At 59.0% G+C, this 24,923-nt stretch overlaps 2 protein-coding genes across 4 annotated transcripts in view; one reads left to right on the top strand and one right to left on the bottom strand.

Moving 5' to 3' along the window:
• The window catches only part of RIN3 (Ras and Rab interactor 3), a 328,519-nt gene that overhangs the window by 76,255 nt on the left and 227,341 nt on the right, over nucleotides 1–24,923 (top strand). The window contains exons 8-9 of one of the 2 annotated variants that reach the window (XM_062181250.1): nucleotides 4,841–5,004; nucleotides 6,791–7,113. In XM_062181250.1, coding sequence (XP_062037234.1) covers nucleotides 4,841–5,004; nucleotides 6,791–7,102 — 476 coding nt within the window. In that variant the 3' untranslated portion in view covers nucleotides 7,103–7,113. Of the gene's footprint in view, nucleotides 1–4,840; nucleotides 5,005–6,790; nucleotides 7,551–24,923 lie in introns of those variants that run through there. The other variant, XM_062181251.1, reaches the window with a different exon arrangement.
• LGMN (legumain) overlaps nucleotides 23,081–24,923 on the bottom strand; it is a 40,217-nt gene continuing 38,374 nt past the window's right edge. For both annotated transcript variants that reach the window (XM_062181171.1, XM_062181172.1), the window contains exons 13-14: nucleotides 23,801–23,868; nucleotides 23,081–23,640 (exon numbers count right to left, since the gene is read on the bottom strand). In XM_062181171.1, coding sequence (XP_062037155.1) covers nucleotides 23,598–23,640; nucleotides 23,801–23,868 — 111 coding nt within the window. In that variant the 3' untranslated portion in view covers nucleotides 23,081–23,597. The remainder of the gene's footprint in view (nucleotides 23,641–23,800; nucleotides 23,869–24,923) is intronic.

Below are 24,923 nucleotides of genomic sequence, written 5' to 3'. Positions count from 1 at the left end.
CTGTAGTGCAGGGCAAGATAGCCAGGGCTGGAGGCCTCATCAGAACAAATGTACCCCACACTTCAGGACTTCCCCTTCCTGGGGCCTTCACGCACCTTCCTGTTTGCTCTGTGTGGCCCTGAGCACACACCGGGAAGGGTCCTGAGCTGGTGGAGGGGTCCCGAGGCGGGGGAGTGGCCCGGGGCCTCCCGGCATCACCGACCTGTGTCTCAGGCCCCCAGTTGAGGGGGGAAAGAACAGAGGAGAGAGGGTGGGGTGAGTGACAGGGCTGTGAGAATGAGCTTCTGGGCACCCCGTTTCCCCACAAGGGACGCAGCCTGCCCGCACTCCCAGCAGGAACCTCGGCGTGGTCTCGGGGCTGCGGTGCCAGCTCAAGGCTCAATGTCGAAAAGCCCCACGAACAGTACAACCCAGGGAAAGGGCTCCCACAGATCAGACCCCAGGACTCGCAGCCTGCCTGGGGAGAAGGCTCTCGGGCCTCCGCGGGAGCCCCCAGAGTCCCGGCACTGGGGAGGCCGTGCGCCCACTCACGCAGCACGCGTCCCTGCACGCCCGCTGACACAGATCCCTTTTCTCAGGGGTTCCACTCCAGTGGGGGACTCAGACCAGAGTGAGCGGCTTGGCACTCGAGCTCCTGTCCCGCGTGGTGAACGCTGAGGAGAGGGGAAGCGGGCTGGTGGGCTGGAGAGATGGGCGGGGGGGGGGGCCTCGGGTGGCCAGGAGAGCACTGAGCTCCAAGCAGTCAGCACCTCCCCCGCCCTTTCTCTTCTGTTTTGAGCAGGTGCTGCAGATGGTCCTGGGGAGCAGGTGCTGAGTGGGGGGGGGGGGGGGTCAGAGATGCCGAGGCCGTTTGGGGCTGGGAGGGAGCAGGTGGCCTGGGCTCTGTGCGTGTGTGTGAGCCTGGCCCCCTCTCTGGCGGTGGCAGCCTCTGTGACTCCCGCTCCATCCCCAGGGGGGGCTGCAGTCTGGGCCTCATGGCAGAGCAGGGACAGGGCGGGGAGCAGCCCTCCCTCCCCTGTGAGCCTGCGGCCCTGCCCGCTCCTGCACAAGGCTCTGGGGGTCCTTCTCGATTCCAGAAGCCTCGAGGAGTTGGGTGGGAAAAGGGGTTCTTCAGACAGCAGAGAGCTGGTCTGTCCAGGGCTCCTTTGAATCTGTTTGCGACAAACCAAAGAACAGATCAGTCCATGAAGGTTTGCGGCTGGCGTCGTGGTACAGCGAGTCAAGCTGCCACTTCGCACGCCCACATGCCCTCCCAGTGGGAGCACCGGGCCAGGCTCACTGCTCCACTTCCAATCCAGCTTCCTGTGAACGCACCTGGGAAGGCAGGGGAGGACGGCCCAAGTGCTTGGGCCCCTGCCCCCCATGTGGGAGACCAGGAGGGAGCTCCTGGCTCCTGGCTTTGGCCTGGCTCAGCCCTGACTGTTGCACCCATTTGGGAAGTGAACCAGCAGATGGAAGATTCTCTCTCTCTCTCTCTCTCTCTCTCTCTCTCTCTTTCTCTCTACCTTTCAAATAAATCTGTTTTAAAAATCCACGAAGGATGGGGCCGGCACCATGGCTCACTTGGTTAATCCTCTGCCTGCGGCACCGGCATCCTAGGTTCTAGTCCCGGTTGGGGCGCCGGTTCTAGTCCCGGTTGCCCCTCTTCCAGGCCAGCTCTCTGCTGTGGTCCAGGAGGGCAGTGGAGGATGGCCCAAGTGCGTGGGCCCTGCACCCGCATGGGAGGCCAGGAGGAAGCACCTGGCTCCTGGCTTCGGATCGGCGCAGCATCGGCCGGCCAAATAGCGGCCATTTGGGGAGTGAACCAACGGAAGGAAGGCCTTTCTCTCTGTCTCTCTCTTTCTCTGTCTATAACTCTGTCAAAAAATAAATAAGTAAAATAAAATAAAAATAAAAATCCATGAAGGCCAACCAGTTCACAGATTCTGACCCAAAGCTGCCTGAGTGCACGGGTCCTGTTCTTGCAGGCGCCAGAGCCCCCCCCCCACCTCCAGCCCCGCCCCGCGGTGACGTCAGAGGCGCACCTGGGGGCGTCAGAGGGAAAGGTGGTGGGCAGGGCGGAGCCTCCCCAGGCCCCGCCCCCCGGTGCTCGGGCAGCCAGTGCACCCGTGGCAGCTCCGAGCGCCCGCAGACGGTCCCCGCAACGTGCTGCAGGTGCCAGGAGGTGCCTCCCTGTACCTCTCCCTGTCCTTCCAATGGCCAGGCGCGGGGAGGCCTCGGCACCTGGGCCAGGCGCAGCCCCACCCCCACAGGAGTCCGCCTCCGGGACCACCTTGGGCAGGGGCCCCGCCTTCCAGCAGCCTCCACCCTCCACATGGCTGTGGCTGGGCCAGGGCGGAGGAGCCGGGCGGGGGCGGGAGGGGTCTCTGTCCGGATTAACGGCTGGGCTTTTAGGGACACAGCAGAGACCAGTAGCGCTTGGGAGCTGGAGTCGGGTTCTGTCTCACGTGTGTCCGAGTTCCCGCGAGCCGACCGCTCCCTGTTCGCACAGGGCCTGCAAGCCAGGTCCTGTGTTCTTGTGGACCTGTATTCTGAGTCCAGCCCACCTGCTGTAACGGAGCAAGGGGCCAAGCGCTGGGTCCCGCTGTGCAGCAGGTGTGTGGGGCCAGAGAGATCGGGGCTTCCTGTAAGCAGTAGGGGGAGCTGGACTGCGCTCATGGGGTCAGGGCCCCCTTTCTGGCCTCCCTCCCTTGCTTCCCCCACTCTGGGAAATCATGGGGCACGCAGGAGACCAGCAACTCTGGAGCCAGCTCAGAGGCCACAGCTCTCCCGGAAGTGCCCGCAGGGGCTCCTTGGCCCAGCGTCCCTGGAGCGCCAGGCCATGGGGGCCGCACGAGGGGCTCTTGAGCTCCCGGTGGGCTCTCCTGCCGCCTAGTGGCCGTGGCCTGCACTGCGTGGCCTCAGACCCCAGGGAAGTTGGCCCGCAGGTGGGGCTCTGGCTGTGAACATTGGGGCGGCCCTGGACCGGCTCGGGGCTCCCCATCTGTCACCCGATCTGGGGAGGGGCCTCCAGAGCGTCCCCCTGGGGTCAGGAGCCACTCACGCAGTGACTTCTTACAGCCGCATCATGGGCTTTGTGGGTGAGTCCTGAGGCCTGGGGAGGAAAGTGGCTGGGGGTGGGGGAGGGGGGGTGGAAGCTGCCCCAGGCAGAGGCCTTGCCCCACCCCCTGCCTCCACAAAAAGCAGTGTGGACTTGGAAGCATCCATGCAAAATAGTCTTATCTTCAAACCTCATGGAGAGGCTGCGGCCACACTCGGCCCTCAAAGCCCGAGTCACTTCAGGACGCACTGGCCAGTGAAAACGCGCCTGAATTAACTGAAGATGGCAAAAATAAAGGGCGCGTTCCATGAACATTCTCACTGATTTTTGGTCTTTAAAAACTGCATGCAATTGGATAACCGTAATTGAAATCTCCTCTACGCCGTTTTTAGAAGAGACGATACAGTCACAAGAGCTTAGGTTTTTAAAGCGTTTATATGGGGGCCGCAGGGTAAGCCACTGCCGGCAACACCGGCATCCCATACTGGAGCACCAGTTCGAGTCCCAGCTGCTCCACTTCCAATTCAGCTCCCTGCTAATGGCCTGGGAAAGCACGGAAGATGGTCCAAGTGCTTGGGCCCCTGCCACCCACGTGGGAGACTTGGAAGAAGCCCTGGCTCCTGGCTTCAGATCAACCCAGCTCTGGCCATTGCAGCTATTTGGGGAGTGAACCAGAGGATGGAAGACCTCTCTCTCTCTCTCTCTAACTCTGCCTTTCAGATAAATGCTTTTTTTTTTTTTTTTTTTGACAGGCAGAGTGGACAGTGAGAGAGAGAGAGAGAAAGGTCTTCCTTTGCCATTAGTTCACCCTCCAATGGCCGCCGTGGCCAGCGCACTGCGGCCAGCGTACCGCGCTGATCCGAAGGCAGGAGCCAGATGCTTCTCCTGGTCTCCCATGGGGTGCAGGGCCCAAGCACTTGGGCCATCCTTCACTGCCTTCCGGGGCCACAGCAGAGAGCTGGCCTGGAAGAGGGGCAACCAGGACAGAATCTGGCACCCTGACCGGGACTAGAACCCAGTGTGCCGGCGCCACAAGGTGAAGGACTAGCCTATTGAGCTGCGGCGCCGGCCAATAAATGCTTTTAAGAAGGACTTATGTGAAACACACATGAGTATCCTGCCACACTGTCACCCAGCCTCCCCTTCTCCTCTTGAATGCACCCCTATTTCAGTTTCTTTCTTTTCTTTTTTTTTTTTTTTTTTTTTTTTACTTATTTGACAGGTAGAGTTAGACAGTGAGAGAGAGAGAGAGAGAGAGAGGTCTTCCTTCCATTGGTTCACCCCCCAAATGGCCGCTACGGCCGGCCGGCGCTGCACCGATCCGAAGCCAGGAGCCAGGTGTTTCTTCCTGGTCTCCCACGCGGGTGCAGGAGCCCAATCACCTGGGCCATCCTGCACTGCCCTCCCGGGCCACAGCAGAGAGCTGGACTGGAAGAGGAGCAGCACCCGGTGCCCATATGGGATGTAGGCGCCACAGCGGAGGATTAGCCAAGTGAGCCACGGCATCGGCCCCCTATTTCCGTTTCTTGCATAAGTATTTAAACATTTTTTATTGAAAACTCGTTTTCAAACGTTTGAAATTAAGCAAGTATCATCCGGAAGGGGAGCCAGTGAGCTCTGAGCAGGGGCGAGCGTGAGGTGGAGACCAGCCTTGGGCGCAGGTGCAGGGACTAAGGTGTGCCCCCTGCAGCGGTGGTGGGTGGAGCCTGGGCGGGTGGGCGGGGCCGGCCGAGCCCGGAGCAGCGCCCTCCCCGCGGGGGCGGGGGCGGGCCGGCTCAGCCTCCACACTTGTCCTCGCAGGCTCCTACTATCTGACCACCACCTACGGGGCCCTGGAGCACATCAAGAACTATGACAAGCTCACGGTGACGCGGCAGCTGAGCGTGGAGGTGCAAGACTCCATCCACCGCTGGGAGCGCCGGCGCACGCTCAACAAGGCCCGGGCTTCGCGCTCCTCCGTGCAGGTGCGGTGCGGCCTGGGGGCCAGGGCGGGTGGCGTGGCGGGCCCTCAGGGGAGCCGTGGGGAAGGGACCCCAGTCCCTCCGCCCCCCGCCAGTGTGTCCCGCTCTCTGCCCCGGGACGGGGCTGTGTCCTGCTCCGGCATAGGAGGGTAAGACAGCCACCAGCATCCCTTGGCACCTGCTGTGTCCCTGAGGGAGCCCACGAGCTGTCCTATTGCCTTGGGATCCTGAACAAATGCAGAGGCCCCGCCCCAAGCCTGGAACCCCCGCCCCCACTAATCCAGTTCCTGGCCACGGGCTCGGCACCCATGACCCCCCTCCCCGACCGCCCCAGCCCTATCAGGTCAGCTGCCCACACACTCCCGCACCCACAGCGCTCCGTGCCCGGCTGCCTGGCCTCCACCTGCACGGCACTGCCCATCCTGTAAGAGCCCCGCTGAGGGGCCGTCCCTGGAACCCCCAGGCTGGGCGACACTCCGCTCTGTGTGCCGCCCACCCTCACAGCATGGTCACGGTCTCTGGGTGCGCAGGAGCTGCAGCGCACACGTCTCAGGGCCTCCAGGCCCAGGGCTCGGGACAGAGCAGGCCTGCATGTGTGGAAGGAGCCGCCGAGCTGGGCAGCCACCCACAGCTGCAGATTCACTCCCCCGGCACCTGGAGCACACCGGTCCTGAACCCCACTCCCGGCTCCCAAGATGGCCCGCGTGCAGCAGGCAGAGCCCAGGCCCGGGAGGCAGGGGCTCGCAGGCTGGACGCGGCTCTGTCCCAGCTTGCTGTGCGCCTTGAGCTGTCCTGCCCCTCTCACGGCTCAGTTCCCCTGTCCCCGGAGGCTGCCCCTTCCTGTAACCACCGCATCGCGATCAGTGTTCAGTAACTGGCTCTCTGGGAAGGAAAAGCAAAGCTTTAGCTTTAGCTTCTGTCCCTCTCCGTGGTGTGAAAACCGCCCAGGGGCTCAGCCTGGCATGGCTGACCTGGAGCAGGAGACGTGTGCAGTCAGCTCGCCCCAGCTCGGCCGAGCCGGCTGCAGTCCCCGGGCCTCCCTTGCCTCTCGCTTCCACGCTCTGAGCTCCCGATGCTGTGCCAGGCAGGGCCTCAGCGAGATGGATCCCCCCCCCAGGGAAGATGAGCGCTCAGGAGAGAGCCCCTCGGCCCCCTGCCAGTGCCCCCCCCCCGCACCCGGGCCTTAAATCTTTTCCCTTGTGGGCAGCGAGAGGGGCCTCGGGGGGACAAGGATGGCTCAGGGGGAGAGGGCTGGGCTTTCCCCTCCGGAGCCCAGCATCTCAGAAGCACCTGCCTGCCCGGGGCGGTGGGCCTCACGCGGGGGGCCTGGCTGCTGTCACCGCTCCGGCCACAAGGGGGCAGCCCGCGCACGCCGGGTCGCACCTGCGCTGGGGGCGCCTGGGCTGGGCGGGCGGTTGCTGCGACTCCAGGCTCCGCGCCATCTCCGTCCGCTCTCCTCCCTCCCGCGAGGTCAGGGCCGAGGCCGTCCTGGGTTCCCCGCCGAGGGGGCGGGCGAGCCGGGCAGCCCCGGGCACGCGGTCACGGGGGACGGAGTCCGAGTCGGGCGGGTCGCGGCGGCCCCGCAGGCCCCGGCTCCCCTCGGGGCCCCTCGCTCCCGCCGTGCCCGCTGCACCTGCCCTGAACCCGCCCTCCTGCGCCCCCCACTCCGCCCAGCCTCTGGGCCCAGGTGCGGGGGCTCGGGGAGGGAGGGGCCGTGCAGGGCCCCCCACGCGCGCGCCGCAGCCGGCCCGGGCCCGCCGTGACCGCGACCCCCGCTGTCGCCCCGCAGGACTTCATCTGCGTGTCGTACCTGGAGCCCGAGCGGCAGTCGCGGACGCTGGCGTCGCGGGCGGACACGCAGGCGCAGGCGCTGTGCGCGCAGTGCGCGGACAAGTTCGGGGTGGCGCAGCCGCGCGACCACCGGCTCTTCGTGCTGGTGGACGGCCGCTGCTTCCAGCTGGCCGACGAGGCGCTGCCGCACGCCATCAAGGGCTACCTGCTGCGGAGCGAGCCCAAGCGCGACTTCCACTTCGTGTACCGGCCGCTGGACGGCGGCGGCAGCCCGCCCTGCCTCGTGGTGCGGGAGCCCAACTTCCTGTGAGGCGCGCCCTCGTGTCAGCGCGCAGAGAGCCGAGGACGCTGGGGAAAACGGCGAGGCAGCAGCCGCGGGCGACTTCCAGCCCCGAGAGCCCTCGCTCTTCAAGGGGAAACTGAGGCTCGCAGCAAGCGAGCCCACCCGCTGTGCGCGCACAGCCCCTCGGGCCGGGGAGGAAGCTCCGTGTCCCAGGACGTGGCCGCAGCTGCTCCCCTGCCCCCAGGGGGCCGCCGGGCAGCTGGGGCCCCCCGCCCGGCCTCTCCGGGGCACCCCAGGTGTGTGTGGAGGGCTCGGGACCAGCCCTTGGCCACCAGCGCCCCGCAGCCCCCCAGGAGCGGGCAGCCACCGCGCGGGGGAGCCCTGGCGGACACCCCCTCTCCGTCCCCCGGGGCCACGCAGTTGTGGGGAGAGACCCAACTGCGTGGGGAGGGGCGAATAAAGACCCTTTGGGAAATGGCGTCTCTGTTGTTGGAGGAGCTGCAGCCAGCCCAGGGCCCCTCACAGCCCCCCCTTCCCGGGTGGGCGTCGGGAGCGGCGCGGCTGCCACCAAGGGAGGGGACTGGGTCTCCAGAGCCTGGGGCTCAGGCTCGGCCTCCCGCAGCCTCCGGGGTCCTAGCTGTGGCTGCCCCCAGCCTCCGGCCTTGGTCCCCGTTCCTCCCAGCCCCAGGTCGTTTGCACGTCCTTCCTGCCACTGGAACACCATTCCCTTGGGCTTTGCTTGGTCCACTCCTACACACCCTTCAAAACCCAGCTTCTCCAGGAAGCCTCCCGGGACTGCCCAGGTTGGACCAAACTGCGCTTATCCGTGTTCCTGCCCATCAAAATGCAGGTGCCTGTGGATGTCGCCTCTAGATGGAGCTGTGCGTCTGTGTCCTCTGCCCTGATTAGAGACTGGGTGCCTGCAGCACAGAACACAGCACAGCCCTCGGGCGCCCCCCGGGGTGAGGTGGCCTCAGCTCCGCTGTCCCAGGCTCCAGCCCGCTCATTTGCTGGTCAACAGACTTCTGTCCGACTCTGGCTCTGGGCTGGCACAGTGGGGGACACGGGACCCTCCAGGCCCTGGAGGTTGGTGTCACGGCTGTGAGCAGACAGGCAAAGCCGGCGCAGCTGAGGGCAGCTGGCCACGAGCCCAGACTGTCCCCGCGCGGCCGGCCGTGTGCTGCAGACGCCGCTGCCTGGGCTCCGACACTGCCCTGGGCCCTGAGCAGCTGTGGGGCACGGGGCCTCCGCCTGCCACCAGCCCTGGGCTGAGCGGGAAGGACAGAGGGGCCCCCGTGCACCCGAGCCCACGGCGGGGTCCACGCTTGGCTGGGCTGGGGTTCAGAGGGCAGCACCATGCCTACCCTGGGGTCCCCAGGAAAGGGACCAAGCCGCTATGGGCTGGTTTGAGGGGCTCCCTGTGAGAAGCCCGCGTGTGCATGAGGCCAGTGTTGGGGCCCAGCTGTCAGGCGAGGCCAGGGAGCCCCGAGAACAAAAGGGGGTGCTCCGATCATCTGAGTGCTCTGCTCCCAGGATAGGGCCTCGCCCCTGCTTAGCTTTGGGGGTGCCTTGTGCGGCTCCCCTGCACCATCTCACCCCACACAGCCCCGAGGGAGGCATTTGTGGGCGAGGTCATCAATGCTTCAAGAACCAGGGTGTCGTGGGCTCCTGGGGCTCCATGCAAAGGACCGGGGGCTTAAACTGCTCGGCGCCGTCCTCGTCCAGCAAGAGACAGAGACCGAACACTTTGCACGGGGTTCCTTTATTGCTCGGCAAGCAGGAGATCCAGCTTCGATCTCTTCTGGGCAGGAACTTCCCTTACACCCGCGTAGCAAGGGTTTATATGCACAATACACGTCACAAATCAGGTGATAGGCTAGAAGCGCGGGGATAGGACAATCTCGTGGCAAGGCGGGAAGGAGCGAGCTAGAGCGGGAAATCCCTGAGATGAGGAAGAACCCGGAAGCAGGGAGTCGGCGCCATCTTAGGGGCACGGTTCCTCCGGTCTGGTTCCCTACATCTCCCTCCTTTTGTTTTTGCACAAATCACATCCCCGACGGCCCTGGCTCATGAGGGCCGGGAGAATATTTACTAGGCAGAGAGTAGAGGTGCATACCCAGCGTGCTTGTGATCCGTTAGTTACGGAACTTCAAGGGCCTGGCCACAACCCCTGATGTCTCCGTTAGGGATCAGTTTTTATTCCCTTTTGCTGGGGCAGGCTGGGAATTGAACCTGCATGCATATGCATATGCTCTCCCAGGACCCCCGGAACCCCCGGGTGGACTCCTGCTGCAGTACCTTTGGTCTCGCATACCCAGTTTTCGCTCCCCGTCAGGGATGGGTGATACAGCCCAATGAATGAGAGGGGGAACAAGACAACTCGAGGAAGGTGTGTGCCTGATGGAGGCATTGTCCATATGTGAGGCGTGAGTAGGGATGGGGGGACGAGGGTTTTAATCGCTTTGTTAGCTGTTGGTGGCGGAGCTGGTCCTGTGGGCCTCCGCCATCAGAGATATGCACGGGTGCCGTAGTGCGCCAGCACGCCCACTGTCCAGGCGTACCAACACAGGGGGCTGAGAGGTAGGGGGATGAATGGACTACCTGTGGCAAATGGTCAGGACTAGAGGACCTGCGAGTACTTTGTAACTGGGTGGCATAGTACGACTGACCGCCAGAAGTGCATTGGAAGTATGAGGAATCGCAAGAGCTGTGCATGGATTCTTGAAAGGTCAAGCAAGGACAGGAGTGGTTTTTGCTATGGGGATCAGAAACGCGGGGTTTGGGCACACATATGTAGCCGCGTGGTAGGCCGGGGATCCCCTGGAGGGGCAGATATGCAGTTTTGTCCCCACAATCAGCTGTGGCGATGTGAGTACGCTGCAGTACGGTGTTGCTGGTCCCCCCCTTGCAGTCGCAAGGGTTGCCTACGTTCTGCAGTAAAGCAGTGGGGTTGGAGTTAAAGCCCGCATAAGAGCCAGGGAGCAAAGCCGCTGCCAGTATGAAGAAGCGGAAGGGGTGCATCTCACGTCTCGTTGTTTTGTTGCAATTTGTCGTCCTGTGAGAGCGTGGTAATCTCGGTTATCTCGGGGGAGATGTCGTCCGTAGGTGATAGAGGTGTATCTTGTGGCGGCGGGGCTGTTTTTCTGACCAATCTTTCCGGTATCCAGAGAGGTTCTCTTCCAGATTCCTGTGGGAAGACACAGACCGCGCCTCGGTTCCAGCATAATACCGGATCCGGGCCGTACCACTTTCCCGTGAGGACATCTTTCCAACGGACATAGCCTCGTGAAGATGGCTCCTTTAACATGTGTCTCTCAGCGGGGGACATAGAATGATCTGTCAAATTCAAAAAGTTTATAGTAAACAGTGCAAGGGAGAGGCGCATTCGAGGGGTTTTGCCCGTGGCAATTCCCTCCTTTTGTTTTAAGAGAAAAGCCTTGAGGGTTCGATGAGCCCTTTCAATTATGGCCTGTCCCTGAGGGTTATAAGGGATTCCAGTTTTATGTTGTACCTGCATACGGGTGCAGAAATCTTGGAATGATTTACTTGTGTATGCAGGACCATTATCTGTTTTTAAAGTTTTTGGTTTGCCCCAGGCTGCCCATGCAGCAAGGCAGTGATTAATGACATGGGTGGTACGCTCACCCGTCTCCAGAGAAGCAAAAATTACTTGGGAACAGGTGTCAACTGACACATGAACATACTTTAAGGTCCCAAACTCGGATATGTGGGTGACATCCATCTGCCAGATATGTCCTGGTAGTAATCCTCGGGGATTAACCCCCACCGAAGGCACAGGGGTTAAAGTAGGGCATGCGGCACAATGGCGAACAATATCGCGAGCGGCAGCACGAGAAAGACCGAATTTGGCGGCAAGGGTTTTTGCGTTTACATGGAACTCTGAATGAAACTGGATAGCCTGCTCTTCTGGGGAAGAAAATTGGAGTATCCAAATGGGGCGTGTGGCTTGATCAGCTATAGCATTGCCTGTGGTCATGGGTCCAGGTAAGGAAGAATGAGCTCTAATATGAGTAATAAAGAAAGGAGCAGACCGATTCCAAATAGATTTTTGCAGGGTGAGGAAAACTGTCGCTACGGAGGATGAAGAATTGACTAGTCCTGCGGCCTCAAGGATAGACACAGAATTAACCACATAGCGTGAATCAGACACAATATTGACAGGTCCGGGGAAATCAGAGAAGACTTGGTTAACTATAAGAAGTTCAGTTACCTGGGGGGAGTTAGTAGCGAATTGGAATGTTTTTGGCACAGATCCTGAAACAACATATGCACCGACTCCTGTTTTAGAACCGTCGGTATACACTACTGGGGCTCCCTGTAAGGGCTTTTGGGATGTGGACTTTGGAAAAATAACTGGGTGAGACTGAACAAAGGTTAGCAAAGGATCAGAGGGTGTTCTGTTTGTAATAGTTGCGGAAGTGGAGCAGACTAAAACCGCCCAAGCATCAGTACAAGCGATTAGCACACGTACCTGTTCCATGGAATAGGGGACAACAATGGTGGATGGTTCGCGTCCAAAATGTTGGATAGCCCTCTGAATGGCTAGGAGAGTTATCTCCGCCACTGCCACGGGATAGTAACTAATAGATCTAGTAGATAACATTGAGGGATGGATCCAGAGGAGAGGCCCATCCTGCCATAGGACCGCGGTGGGCTGTTTAAGGGTGTCGAGGACCCAAAGAGTAAGGTCTCCCGCAGGGTCCCAACGTTTTAGGGCAGCTTTACTAAGGGCATCGTTGACAATTGACAGTGCTTGTTTGGCCTCAGAGGTGAAGGTTCGGGGGGAAGCAAGATCCGGGTCTCCTTTAAGTATATTAAAGAGGGGCTGCAATGCAGCATTAGGAATGTTAAGGTAGTGCCTAATCCAATTGATATCCCCTAAAAGTTTTTGTAAGTCATTTAGAGTGGAGATAGCATTGATTTTTATTTGAATTTTTTGAGGTCTAATTTGAGTAGGGGCGACTATAGCCCCAAGATAAGAAACTACAGACGACAATTGCACCTTATTAGGTGCAATATGCAGCCCTGCCCCTTCCAGCACTTGTTGGAGTGTACTGTATAAGGCCAGGAGCCTCTCTGCTGTGGGGGCTGCACACAGTAGGTCGTCCATATAATGTAGGCACCTGCAGTCGGAATATCGGTCTCTAAGAGGTTTTAGTACTTGGGCTACATAGACTTGACACATGGTGGGGCTATTAGTCATACCCTGAGGCAAGACTGTCCACTCCCAACGCTTGTCCGGTTGTTCCTGGTTCTGGGTGGGGACAGTAAAAGCAAAACGTGGGGTATCCTTTTTGTCCAATGGAATGGAAAAGAAACAATCCTTAAGATCTATTACAATAACAGGCCATTGGTTGGGAAGTGCCGAAAGCAGAGGAAGACCACGTTGCACAGGGCCCATAGGCTGCATCTGTGCGTTGACTGCCCTAAGATCATGTAAGAGTCTCCATTGACCTAATTTTTTGCGGATGGCAAAAATAGGCGTATTCCATGGAGAGGTGGATGGGATCAAATGACCAGCGTTGACCTGCTCCAAGACCAGAGTGTTGACTGCCTCCAGTTTCTCCTGAGATAGGGGCCACTGTGGAACCCAGACGGGTACGTCCGTTAGCCACGAGATGGGTAAAGGCTCCACTGGTTTAGGAGGCGAAACAGTGACCCCTAGGAAAAACCCAGGCCAACTTTACTTGGTCTTTGTTTTGGTTCAATGGGGGAAGGGTGGCCCTGGAGCTGGACACCGAGTCCCTTGCCTGGGACGTAACCCATATTTTGTAGCATAGATCGTACTGCAGGGGAAGTGGTGACCAAAGCAACATCCATTTCTGCCAGGACGTCTCTCCCCCAAAGGGAAATGGGTAGAGGTAAAATGAATGGAGAAAACTGTCCTCTATGACCCTCGCTATCCTGCCATGACAACAAGGCTGCACTGATTTTTGGGAAATGAGCAAAACCAAGTCCTTGCAAGGTTTGTTCCGCCACATTTGTAGGCCATGTACTAGGCCAGTCCTTTGTTGCTATAATGGATTTGTCGGCTCCTGTGTCTAAAAGTCCCTTAATGTCCTTGCCATTAATCTGCAACACTAAAGTGGGACGTTCATTTAAAAGCATATGTAAGCCGGTAAAATTAATGCCAGAGGACCCAAAGTTACCAGTGCCGCGAACGTGGTTTTTAGCTGGGATTAAAGAGTGAAGACTGGGCAGTAATAACATTTGTGCGATACGGTCTCCAGGATTGATTACTAAAGGTCCCTGAGGGGCCTGAACCATGATCTTTACTTTACCAGTGAAATCAGAGTCAACTACCCCGGGGATCACAGCTAGCCCTCGGAGGGCGGCGGAGGACCGACCCAACACTAATCCAACCGAATCCGGGGGCAGAGGACCGGAGCAGTCGCTCTCCACTAATTGTACCCCCATCTCCGGAGTTAAGAGGAGAGGGGAGGTGGCGCGGAGGTCCAGGCCTGCGGACCCGTGAGTGGCACGGGCTGAGGGTGCACTGGGTGTAGCGCAGACACGGGAGGTGGAACCTGAGAGTAGATTTGATTTTGGGGGCTCCTCGCTGGGTTGGGGAGCCCCCTCTGGCCGTTTTTTGGCCCCTGGGCGCTACCTGTAAGTGGGTTGCCATCGATATCGAAAGCAGAACGGCATACCTCTGCCCTATGAGGGCCCTTGCGGCAACGGCGACAAGGCTCTATGCCTGAAGGCTGTGCCGTGGAATACCCATGGCTGAGATTGGGGCAATCGCGTTTTCTGTGACCCGGTTGATGACATTGGAAGCAAAGTCCTGAAGATATGGGGGGTCGGGTCGATTTAGATTTTGGACTGTTTTCTTTGACTTTTGCCAGCATCGCAGCTAGGCCCGCATTAGTAAGTGGCCCACCGGTATCTCTGCAGTATTTTAACCAGGAGTCCAGAGATTTATGTCTATATTGTCGAAGAATGTTTTTGCACTCTTTATTAGCCTGCTCAAAAATAATTTGTTTGACCAGTGGCTGAACGTCAACCTCGGAAGGGAAAATACGCGACGCAGCCTCAAGTATGCGAGCGACAAAATCAGCGAAGGGTTCGGCCGTGCCCTGAACGATCTTGGTGAGGTGGCTAGCTGAGTCACTTGGATTGGACGCCTGCCTCCACGCACGTTGGGCACAGTTGGAAATTTGCCTGTATACTTGTCTAGGGAATTGGGTCTGGTCAGCCTGATAAGGTCCACGCCCTAAAAGCATATCAGCATTCCACGTAGGGTGGCCGTCCTCAGCATTTTCATCTGCCTGGTCATGACAGCACTCTGTATTCATAGATTGCCACAAAAGAAAGCCGCCTGGACTTAAACAGGCCCGAGCCAATTGGGTCCAGTCGCTAGATGTTAAAATGGACTGGCCGACTGATTCAAGGAGTGACAATGTGAATGGGGCTGTGGGTCCATAGTCATGGACCGCAGCCTTAAGTTGTTTTAATACTGTCATGTCCAATGGTTCGTGCCGGGCCTCTCGCGTGCCCAAAGCCAAAACAGGGTAAGCCTGAGCGGGGGCAGCGGGAGCGCCAGTTCGCAACTGTTTCCAGGCTTGTTGATGAAACTGTCTGCCTGAAAAAGGTGGCACATTTGGGACGTTTAATGGCCATGGCGGCACGGGTGTTAGATGGGGCTGAGGCACGCCTACATGACCGCCAGTAGGAGGCGCTGCGTCTTTAATCTGATGGGCGGGCACGACATCGATAGGAGGAGCCGTAGGCACTAGAGGGCGTAAACAGGCATCTTTTAACTTTTGCCGCAGCTGCGCATACGTAGGAGGCGGGGATTTAGGATCGCCGTCCCCTTCCCCCTCAGACTCAGAGGAGGCGGAGCCACATTCGGAGCCTGAGGCCAGTGAGGAAGTCTGGCATCCCGTGTCCTTAAATTGTATGAGGTCCCGGGCGCCGTCCGAGCTCTGAGAACGAACTTCCTCGAGAGCCTCGCGAACCGCCGTAAGAGTCGGGCGGTCCGCTCCCACCGACCTCTCCTCTTGGAGGCACGCCCGCAGTAGTTCCCATAAGGGGAGAACAACGGGGTCGATATCGGGTTCCTGGGGATCGTTAACTGTGCGCCGGAGATCCTTTCCTAATTTCTCCCAAGACTCAAGAGTTATTTGGCCCTCGTGGGTGAGCCACGGCGCAAAGAAATCAACACTTCCAAGGAACCTGACAAGTGTGGTCTTAGAAACCTTAATCCCTTTGCTACGCAATAATGCTTTTAACGGATTAAGCAACATTGAATGGCTAGATGAATTTCCCATTTTCAGTTTAAAGCGGGAAGACACGTCCGCTATCTTATTTTCAGTTTAAAGCGGGGGAACAAGTCTGCTATTCTTTCAGTTTAAAGCGGGGAAACACGTCCGCTATTCTTTCAGTTTAAAGCGGGGAAACACGTCCGCTATCTTAGGTGCGTCCACCCTCCAACCACGAGATATACCTCACTCGCGGGGCCCAGACGGTAAGACTGACCTCGCTTACCTTCTACTTACCGGGCAACGTAGAGGAAGCTCCCCGTACGGGCCACCAGCTGCTCGGCGCCGTCCTCGTCCAGCAAGAGACAGAGACCGAACACTTTGCACGGGGTTCCTTTATTGCTCGGCAAGCAGGAGATCCAGCTTCGATCTCTTCTGGGCAGGAACTTCCCTTACACCCGCGTAGCAAGGGTTTATATGCACAATACACGTCACAAATCAGGTGATAGGCTAGAAGCGCGGGGATAGGACAATCTCGTGGCAAGGCGGGAAGGAGCGAGCTAGAGCGGGAAATCCCTGAGATGAGGAAGAACCCGGAAGCAGGGAGTCGGCGCCATCTTAGGGGCACGGTTCCTCCGGTCTGGTTCCCTACATTAAACCACAGGGAGCACCTCTCGCTTCCGGAAGCTGGACAGCCACGAGGGAGCTGGGGCCCTGCTGGCCGCTCCCCAGGCCTCCCTGGCTTGCAGGCAGCTGCCTTCTCTCCTGGTCCACGCCTCTGTCCACTGGGCCTCTCGGGGGCCCCCCCCCCCCGGTCTCTCATTGCAAGAACACAGGAGCCATTGCGTCAGGGCCTGGCTGGATGACCTCACTGAACCTTACTTCTTGGGTACCTGTGGACTTCCGGGAGTACACAATTCAGTCCCGGCTCCCGGGGCCCCTGCCAGAGGAGCCAGGTGAGCTCAGCAGGGGACCTGGGGCACACTGGCTCCCTTCTCTCTCCTGGGGCTGGGGAAAGCCCCGCAGGGTCTCCCTGGAGACCAGGCACGCTCTGGCCCTGCTAGACAGCTGGGCACAAAGTCCTGCCCCTCAGAAGTCCCAAACCAGCCCTGAACATGCCCAGGCGTGGTGACCCCACGCCACCTTGATGGGGTTATCAGACGCCCTCATTAAGAGCAAGTGGGCAGGGCCAGGCCTGCAGATCCAAGGAAGGCAGGTGAGGCCCCAAGGGACCCCCGCTGCCCCACCCCCACCGTGGACACATCCCGGCCCCCAACCCCACTGGGCAGCCAGGGCCATGTCTGGGAGGGCTGGTGCCCATGCTCGGCCAGAATCCAGGCCCGCGACTGGCAGGGTCATCTGGGCCGGCGGAGGAGAGCAGCTGGGCAGGAAGTGGGGACGTGCCAGCTCTGCGGTGGCTTCCCTCTCCCCCGGCTGCCACGCAAACCCAGCCTGGCCAGCAAGGGCCGGCCTCTGTGGCCCCTCGCGCCAGGCCCCGGAAGGGAACTCTGCAGTGTGCCAGGCTTCAAGATCTGGGACGCAACCCAGCAGTAGGGGCGGGAACCTCGCCGACCTGGGTGGACCTGGGCCCCAGGCCAGCCGCACACTCAGCCCATCGTGCAATGGCTGGAGCCCTGGTTTCCCCTCCTCGAGTGAGAGTGCTGATCTCCCGGGGCCCGGGTGGGAGCAGGCGGGAGAGGTCCCGGATGTTCTCAAAAAGCTAAGGAGTGGCGGGCCCACAGGTGGCCGGGAGCCAGGTTCCCGGCCCACGCTGGGTGGCTCTGGGGGCCAGTGGGCGTCAGTCTGTGCTCTGTCCTCCAGGTCTAAGGGGACGTCCCGATCTAGGCCGCTGAGCCTGGGGCTCTTTTCCGTTCAGCGTGACCATCGGGATGACAGCAGCAGGCACAGTGTGTCCTGGGCGCTGAGGGAATGCAGGGCGTGTACCCCAGCAGGAGCCCAGGGCGCCCGGGCTGGGTCTTGAGGAACAAAGGGCCGGCCAGGAGCAGAGCCTATAGAACCTCCCCACAGGGCCAGCATAACGCAGCAGGTAAAGCCGCTGCCTGCGACTGAGCTCTGATTTGTGGCCCCGCTGCCGCTGCACTTCCCATCCAGCTCCCTGCTAGTGCGCCTGGGAGAGCAGCACAGGTGGCCCAAGTTCTCGGGGCCCTGCACCCACGTGGGAGACCCGGAAGAAGCTCCTGGCCATTTGGGGAGAGAACCAGCAGATGGGCGCTCGCTTGCTCTCTGTCTCTCCCTCTCTCTCTGTAACTCTGCCTTTCCAATAAATACATCCATCTTCCATGTCCATGTCTGCAGGTATGGGGAAGAGCCCTTGACAGTTTTCACTCTTTTTTTTTTTTTTTTAAGATCTATTTATTTGAGAGCCAGGGTTACAGAGAGAGAAACACAGAGAGAGGTTTTCCATTCACTGGTTTACTCCCCAAATGGCTGCAACAGCCGGAGCTCAGCTGATCTGAAGCCAGGAGCTTCTTCCAGGTCTCTCCCACGAGGGTGCAAGGGCCCAAGCATTTGGGCTATCTTCTACTGCTTTCCCAGGCCATAAGTAGAGAGCTGGATCGGAGCAGCCAGGACTGGAACCAGCATCCATATGGGATGCGCAGCCTGCTGTGCCACAGCGCCGCCCCCCCCCCCCCCCCCCCCCCCCGTTTTAAAGACTATTTCTGTTTCTGTGCGCGGGGAAGATCCAGCTCATTCCTCCCTCTACGAAGACAGCAGCGGCTTTGTTTTGTTTCTCTGGCCAGGATAATAATAAAACCATGTCTCTCACCTTGGAAGGGGTGTCCCCCTCCAGGGCCTAAGACAGGCAGGCTTGCCCCCAGCCTTATAGAAAGGACTGAGCCTAAGCCGGGCACAGAGGGCCCGGCACCGCGGCGCACCCGGACTTGGCCGGCAGGTGGCGCCATAGCCAGCACGCCCCTCCCGCAGCCGCCGGCCGGGGTGTCCGGAGTGTCAGATCGGCCAGCGCCCCTGAACCCACCGCCGGCTCCCGGCTGGCGTGCCAGTGGGGTCAAACCTCAGCCCCTTCCCAATTCCGGACAAGCGGGAAGCAAGACAGCGGAAACCACAGGGAAACTCCAAGTAACAGGCGGGCCGGTGCCGGGAGCTGGACAGGAGGCTGGAAGGGCGGCCCGGGGAGCCCAGAGGAGCGGGGCTGCTGGCGGCCGTGGGGCGGCAGGGGTGGTGCGAGGAGGCGCGAGCGCTGGGACATGGCGAGGGGGGAAATCCGCGGAGCGGGAGAACTCTAGACGCCGGGGTTTCTGATGGGGATGCCGTGGGGGGGGTGCGGACAGAGACCTGTGGGTGTGCAGGGTGCGCAGGACACCCAGCGGGGGTGCAGGCACAGCTCTGGGCCTCGCAGACTGTTCTGGAAGGGCGGGGCGGGGGAGGAGGTTCCGCGGAGGACAAAACCATCCCTGGTGGCTCGGCGCGCGCCCTGCCGGCTCCCGGTGCTCCCCAGGCCTTGGCCCACGAGAGGCTGCGGCCGCCTCAGCTTCAGCTACTCCTCACGGGTGGAAGAAAGTGGCCAAGTCTCCTGCGGACAGGGAGAAGATACAAGCCCTGCCCCGCCTCGCCCCGCAGACAGTTCTGGGGCAGGTGAGATGTCCCTTGGGGTGCAGCGCATCTCATCCGGGTCCTGCTTCCTGCTGGGGCGCACCCTGGGAGGCAGAGTAACTGGAGCGAGTGCGCCCCTGCCGTCCACATGGAGGACTTGGCCTGAGTTCCAGACTCCAGGCTTCAGCACCCCCCCCCCCCCAAAGCTGTTGCAGGAATCGGGGGTGGGGCCCGCAGATGGGAGATCTTGCTGTGTCTCTCTTTCAAGCAAGTTAATTTTTAAAAACTGAATTTAATTTAACAATTGAATGCACTCTATTTCAAAGGGCTAAAAATATGAGGGAAGTTATGTAAGACACAGAGGACAACCTAAAATAGCGGGTTAACCGTCTCCTGCAGTGCCACAGCCCATATGGCACTGGTTCATGTCCTAGCTGCTCCGATCCAGCTCCTGCTACTGCGCCTGGGAAGGCAGCAGAGGATGGGCCGCGTGCCTGAGCCCCCGCCACCCACGTGGGGGGCCTGGATGGGGCTCCTGGCTCCTGGCCTCAGCTTGGCCTAGCCCCATCCATTGTGGCCATTTGGAGAGTGAACCAGCAGATGGAAGATATCTGTGTGTGTGTGTGTGTATAACTGTTTTTCAAGTAATAAATAAATCTTAAAAACAAAAAAGCCACAAATTGAGAGGGTATTTGCATGAGGGTGCTTCAAAAGTGGGCAGAAAAAAATGAGTTAAAATGTAGATTTATGTTGGTGTAAAAATGTTGACATCCATGCATAGTTTTCCACATACTTTTGGAATACTCTCATATCTGATAAAGGACTTGTTTCCAAAATATATAAAGAATCCTTTGGGGCCGGTGCTGTGGCACAGTAGGCTAAGCCTCTGCCTGCAGCGCCGGCATCCCATCTGGGCGCTGATTCAAGTCCCAGCTGCTCCTCTTCCCATCCAGCTCTCTGCTATGGCCTGGGAAAGCAGTGAAGATGGCCCAGTGCTTGGCCCCTGCACCCACGTGGGAGACCCAGAGGACACTCCTGGCTCCAGGTTTCAGGTCCACCCAGCTCCAGCCATTGCAGCCATTTGGGGAGTGAACCAGTGGATGGAAGAACACTCTCTCTCTGTAACTCTCTCAAATAAATAAAATCTTTTAAAAAAAAAATTATTTAGCCTCAACAAGAAAACAATCCACCAGCTAGAACTGCCATCTTCCAGTAATTTGCCAAGACAGCAAACGCCAAGAGAAAGAGGGGAGGCACCCGATGCATGTTCTGGGGCCTTTTAGAAAACACAGAGCTGTTCCTTGGGCCACTTACATGGGCGTTGACAAGGAAAGTGACATTGTAGACATGAAGGGAATGGGTCTGGTTGACAAGGAAGGAAGGTACCATGGCCACACCAGGGGAGCCCACAGTGTGACCCAGCAGGCTGCAAACACGTTAGGGGCAAGATCCTGGCCAAGAGCATCAGTGTGCGTGTTGAGTGTGTAACACACTCCAGGAGCCACGGTAGCTTCCTGAAACGTGTGAAGGGAGATGATCAGAGAGAGAAGGAAGTCAGAGAAGGAACACAGGTTCAGCTGACGGGCCAGCCTGCCCCACCCAGAGAAGCCATGGAAAAGAGCCTGAGCTGCAGGACTCCATCCCCTAGGAATTCGTGGTATAATCAGTGCAAAAATAAAAATCCATTAAAAATGGGCAAAAGATCGGAACAGACACCTCACAAGGATACACAGGTGGCAAAGAAGCCAAGTGAAAATACGTGTGAGGTGGTGTCACTAGGGAATTGCACGTTAGACTACAGAGACAGCACCACCCACCTTTAGCAGGGCTAAGAGCCCAACAAGAGGCCTGCGCGCTCTCTCCCTCCTGCCCCCCTCACTGGCTGCTGGAGGGAACACAGAGGTGCAGCTTCTAAAGCTGACCCCGTTCCCCACAGGTTCGCCAGTCGCTCCTGGGCGTTCACACACTTACAGAGAACCCGTGTCCACCAAAAACCTACACACGAGGCACCGGAAAACCTGCAAGCAACCGGGGCATCCTTCAACAACGAAGGGACAAATCACGTTTCATTCACGGAATGGAATTCAGCATGGGGAAGACACGAGCCGTCGACTGCAAAACCAGGGCTTTGTCGTTACCTGCAACAGCTGTGCAGGTTTGACCCCATGATTGGCCACTCTGGAAAAGGCACGGCTACGGAGACCGGGGGTGGGAGGGGGCAGGGGGGGGCAGCAGGTGCCAGAGGAAAGGGGGAGAAGGGAGGGCGAAGAGCTGGAACTCAGGAGGCTCCCAGGCAGTGAAAGCACCACACTCTGTGACACACACAGAGGCAGGTGCCTGGCACCATCCATTTGTCAAGAGATGGAAGTTTCTGGCACAGTGAACCTTAATGTCTGCTAATCTTCAAGTATCACTTAGGAAGTCAGGGGGCCCCAGGAGCGGACGTAGGCGGCTCCCAAAGCGCCTGACTGCACTGCCGAAGTCTAGAACAAGCTCACTGAAGGGTGTAAGGGGACAGGAGCTGACACAACTAAAGGAGCCAGGGCTCCTGGGAGGAATGGCCAACTCTAGGACTGGGGCAGGAAATAGACAAGGCAGCCCAGCCCACCCTGCGGTGACAGGAAGGATGGCCTCAAACAAAAACAGATGCGGCTGCACTGAGCGGGCCAGGACACAGAGCCAAGTCTCGTTCCAGCCAGTGGCCCACGCTGGAATAACGCGAGCCACAGATGACGTGCTAGATTGTTACCCTAGTGTAGGACCATCCCGGGGTCCACCCAAACAGGCGCCCCGATCTCGGTCTCTCCAGCTCCCAAGCACCCCTGCAAGGCACACTGTTACAACAGCCCACGATGGCCAGGCAGACATCTACCAGAAAGGCCCTAAATACCAGGCACAGGGACCTCAGTGCTACTGGGGCCCATGAACCACACCAGGGAGGGAAAAGGCCACATCCTTGCCACTGATGGAACTCATTTATTTGGGAAATGAAACACAGCTGCTTTTCACGTTGAGCACCATGGACATTCAGGTTCTGCCTTTAATAAGTTAGGAAGCAGACCATCATTCTACAGGGGTCTAATAAAAACAGAGAAGCAAGGAATGGTGGCAGCCAACTGTTCTAGAAAGCTGAAGAACAGGCACTGACCACCCATGCGAGGATACTTCACAGAGAAATGGAATTAAAACCAGTTTATTCTGCTGCAAAGATATTTGAAAACCTTAGTTTTTTCATAGCATGCATCTCCATGTTTTTGTTTTTGTTTTTGTTTTTTGACAGGCAGAGTTAGACAGTGAGAGACAGACAGAAAGGTCCTCCTTCCGTTGGTTCACCCTCCAAATGGCTGCTACGGCTGGAGCACTACGGCCGGCGCTGAGCCAATCCAAGCCAGGAGCCAGGTGCTTCCTCCTGGTCTCCCATGCGGGTGCAGGGCCCAAGCACTTGGGCCATCCTCCACTGCCTTCCCAGGCTACAGCAGAGAGCTGGACTGGAAGAGGAGCAACCGGGACAGAATCTGGCACCCCAACCGGGACTAGAACCCAGGGCGCTGGCGCCACAGGCAGAAGATTAGCCAAGTGAGCCGTGGTGCCAGCCTCCATGAACTTCTTAAAGACCCTCATATGTATGGATTTCAAAGAAGTTTTGACATCAAAATACACTTACGGGGCCGGTGCTGTGGTGTAGCAGGTAAAGCTACCACCTGCAGTGCCATCATCCCATATGGGTGCCAGTTCGAGTCCCAGCTGCTCCACTTGAGACCCAGCTCCCTGCTAATGCTCCTGGGAAAGCAGTAGAAGATGGCCCAGGTGCTTGGGCCCCTGCACTCACATGCAAGACCTAGAAGAAGCTCCTGGCTCCTGGTTTTGGCCTAGGCCAGCCCTAGCCATTGCAGCCATTTGGGGAGTGAACCAACGGATGGAAGATCTATATTTCTCCTCTTTCTGTAACTCTGCCTTTCAAAAAACTAATAAAAAAAAAAAAAAGGCAGACAGAGGCAACTGTACTTCTGATGAGGGGGCAGTGAGGACCACTCAGAGGAAGGAGGGCACCGTGGGGCACACGCGGAGGGGCTGTGGGGACGAAGGGAAAGCAGGGCAGGGCAAGAGAACAGCACGTCACACGGCACAGGCGGTGGAGCAGGTGGGACAGGGGAAGCAGGAGGTGAGGGGAAGCCACGGCCGGGGAGGGGACCCGAAATGAATCCTCGGCTTCAGTTACAGAAATTTATTTTCCAGGACTTGTCCAGTATTGCAAAATAAAATACAAAAGCAATCAAAAATTGTAACAATTTCTAAAAAATAGTTTTCCATTTGGGCTCACAGGCCCTCTTCAATAAAATCCCCCTGAAGACTTGAAGAGGCCTCGGCTTCTGACTTCTCACGGCAAAGATTCTTCCCCCGGCTACAGGAGCCCGGTGGCCTTCCTGCGCCTTGCGCCCACGGGCAGGACAAGGCCAGCCCCAGGCCTCCCGTGAAGCCAGCGCGCCACTCTCAGCACAGCACTGCCCTCTCGCGGCTGGGGCTCCCTGAGCATCCTGCGCGTCCTCCCGCAGAAGGCCAGGGAAGGGGGAAAGGCGCGCAGGCCCTGCTGGGGAGGCAAGGCCCAGCCTGCGACCGTGCTCCGAGAGGGCAGCGCCTGGGCCTCCTCGCGCTCCACCTCTTCAGTCTCGGATCAGTACACATGCTAAGGGGCGGCGTTCACACTGGAAAAGCGCTAGGAAGGCAGCTCAGTAGTAGTCAAGGCACACCTTGTCCAAGGACAGTTTGATCCTGCAAGACAGACGGGGAGAACATGGGAGCCGGCAGGCGTCTCTGACCGACCACCCACCAGTTCCCACGGGCAGCGCGCCGCCTGGACGCCCTGGACGGGAGCACAGCTGACAGGACAGCAGTGCGTGCCCTCCTGCTGCCAACGCCATGGTGCACTTACCTGTCCAGTGGGTACGGCTTCTCACAAAGGTTGACCAGCACATACAGGTATCTCAACGCATACTCGTACTAGGGGAGACACAGAGGAATCATGCCACCGTTACCGTACCACCAACCCCGACGTCAGACGGCCACACACAGTGACCGCGTCCTGGCCAGTGGCCCTGGGCCTTTGGTGGGTCACGGACCCTCAGCACCCGGGGATGGTCTGGTGGTGTTTAGGGACCATCTCCCCAGAACAGTGCCCACAGGCAAAGTGCACCCGCCACAGGGGGCAGCAGCCTCCAACGGTGCCCTCTGTCTAAGGCTGGACCACCAATGGAGGGCTCTCGATGACGGCCCTGCTCCCCTTGGCCACCTGGGACCTCCCCCCGCCCCACCCTGAAGCTCTCCTTGATGCTGGGAACCTTATTCTTCGCTGGGGGTCGGGTTGGATGGGATGCAAACGCCAAACTGGACCACAACAGGTGAACTGAAACACCTGGGGGTGTCTATCTCGAGAACACCTCAGAGGAGCCCGGGACCCTCATGAGGAAGAAGGAAGGGGGCACCTGGCAGGTGCTGGGGGCAGAAAAGCCAGGCTAGGTGAGAGGTGAGGCCCCACGGCAGCACGGGGTCACTGTTGCGAGTGGAGCGTGGCTGGGTTTTAGTAAAACGCCACGGACAGAAAAGGCTGTGGGGGAAACAGGCCACAGACAGGAGGTGGCCCTGCTGCGCCAGGCCCCAAGCACCACACAGAACACACCACCCTGACGGCCCACAACCTGCAGAAACCTGTACTGCTGCCCTCCCCACGGCCTGGGGCCTAACCTCAGTGGTCAGCTGTGGGGACGGGTCGGAAGAGGCCAGCACTGGCTATGGTGTGGCGCAGGGCCAAGGCACAGGGTCTGGCTGGCACAGCCAAACTGCGCCCAGAAGCACCACCCTTCAAAGCCAAAATAAATGGCAGGTGTCCTGGGTGAGTACTTCAGAAAGTCTGTAGAAGATTCAGTGAAGAGATGACAAATGTTGAGATCCACGCGTACAAGGGGTCTTCAAAGCGTTTATTTAGGGGCAGTCATTGAGCTCACCAATGAAGACATTGGTTAAGGGGCCGGCTTGTGGTGTAGTGGGTCAAGCCGCTG

Source organism: Lepus europaeus, chromosome 22 (genome assembly GCF_033115175.1).
Source record: "Lepus europaeus isolate LE1 chromosome 22, mLepTim1.pri, whole genome shotgun sequence".
Classification (NCBI taxonomy): domain Eukaryota; kingdom Metazoa; phylum Chordata; class Mammalia; order Lagomorpha; family Leporidae; genus Lepus; species Lepus europaeus.
Note: the sequence above shows the minus strand (reverse complement) of the source record. Positions and strands in the feature narration are given on the sequence as shown.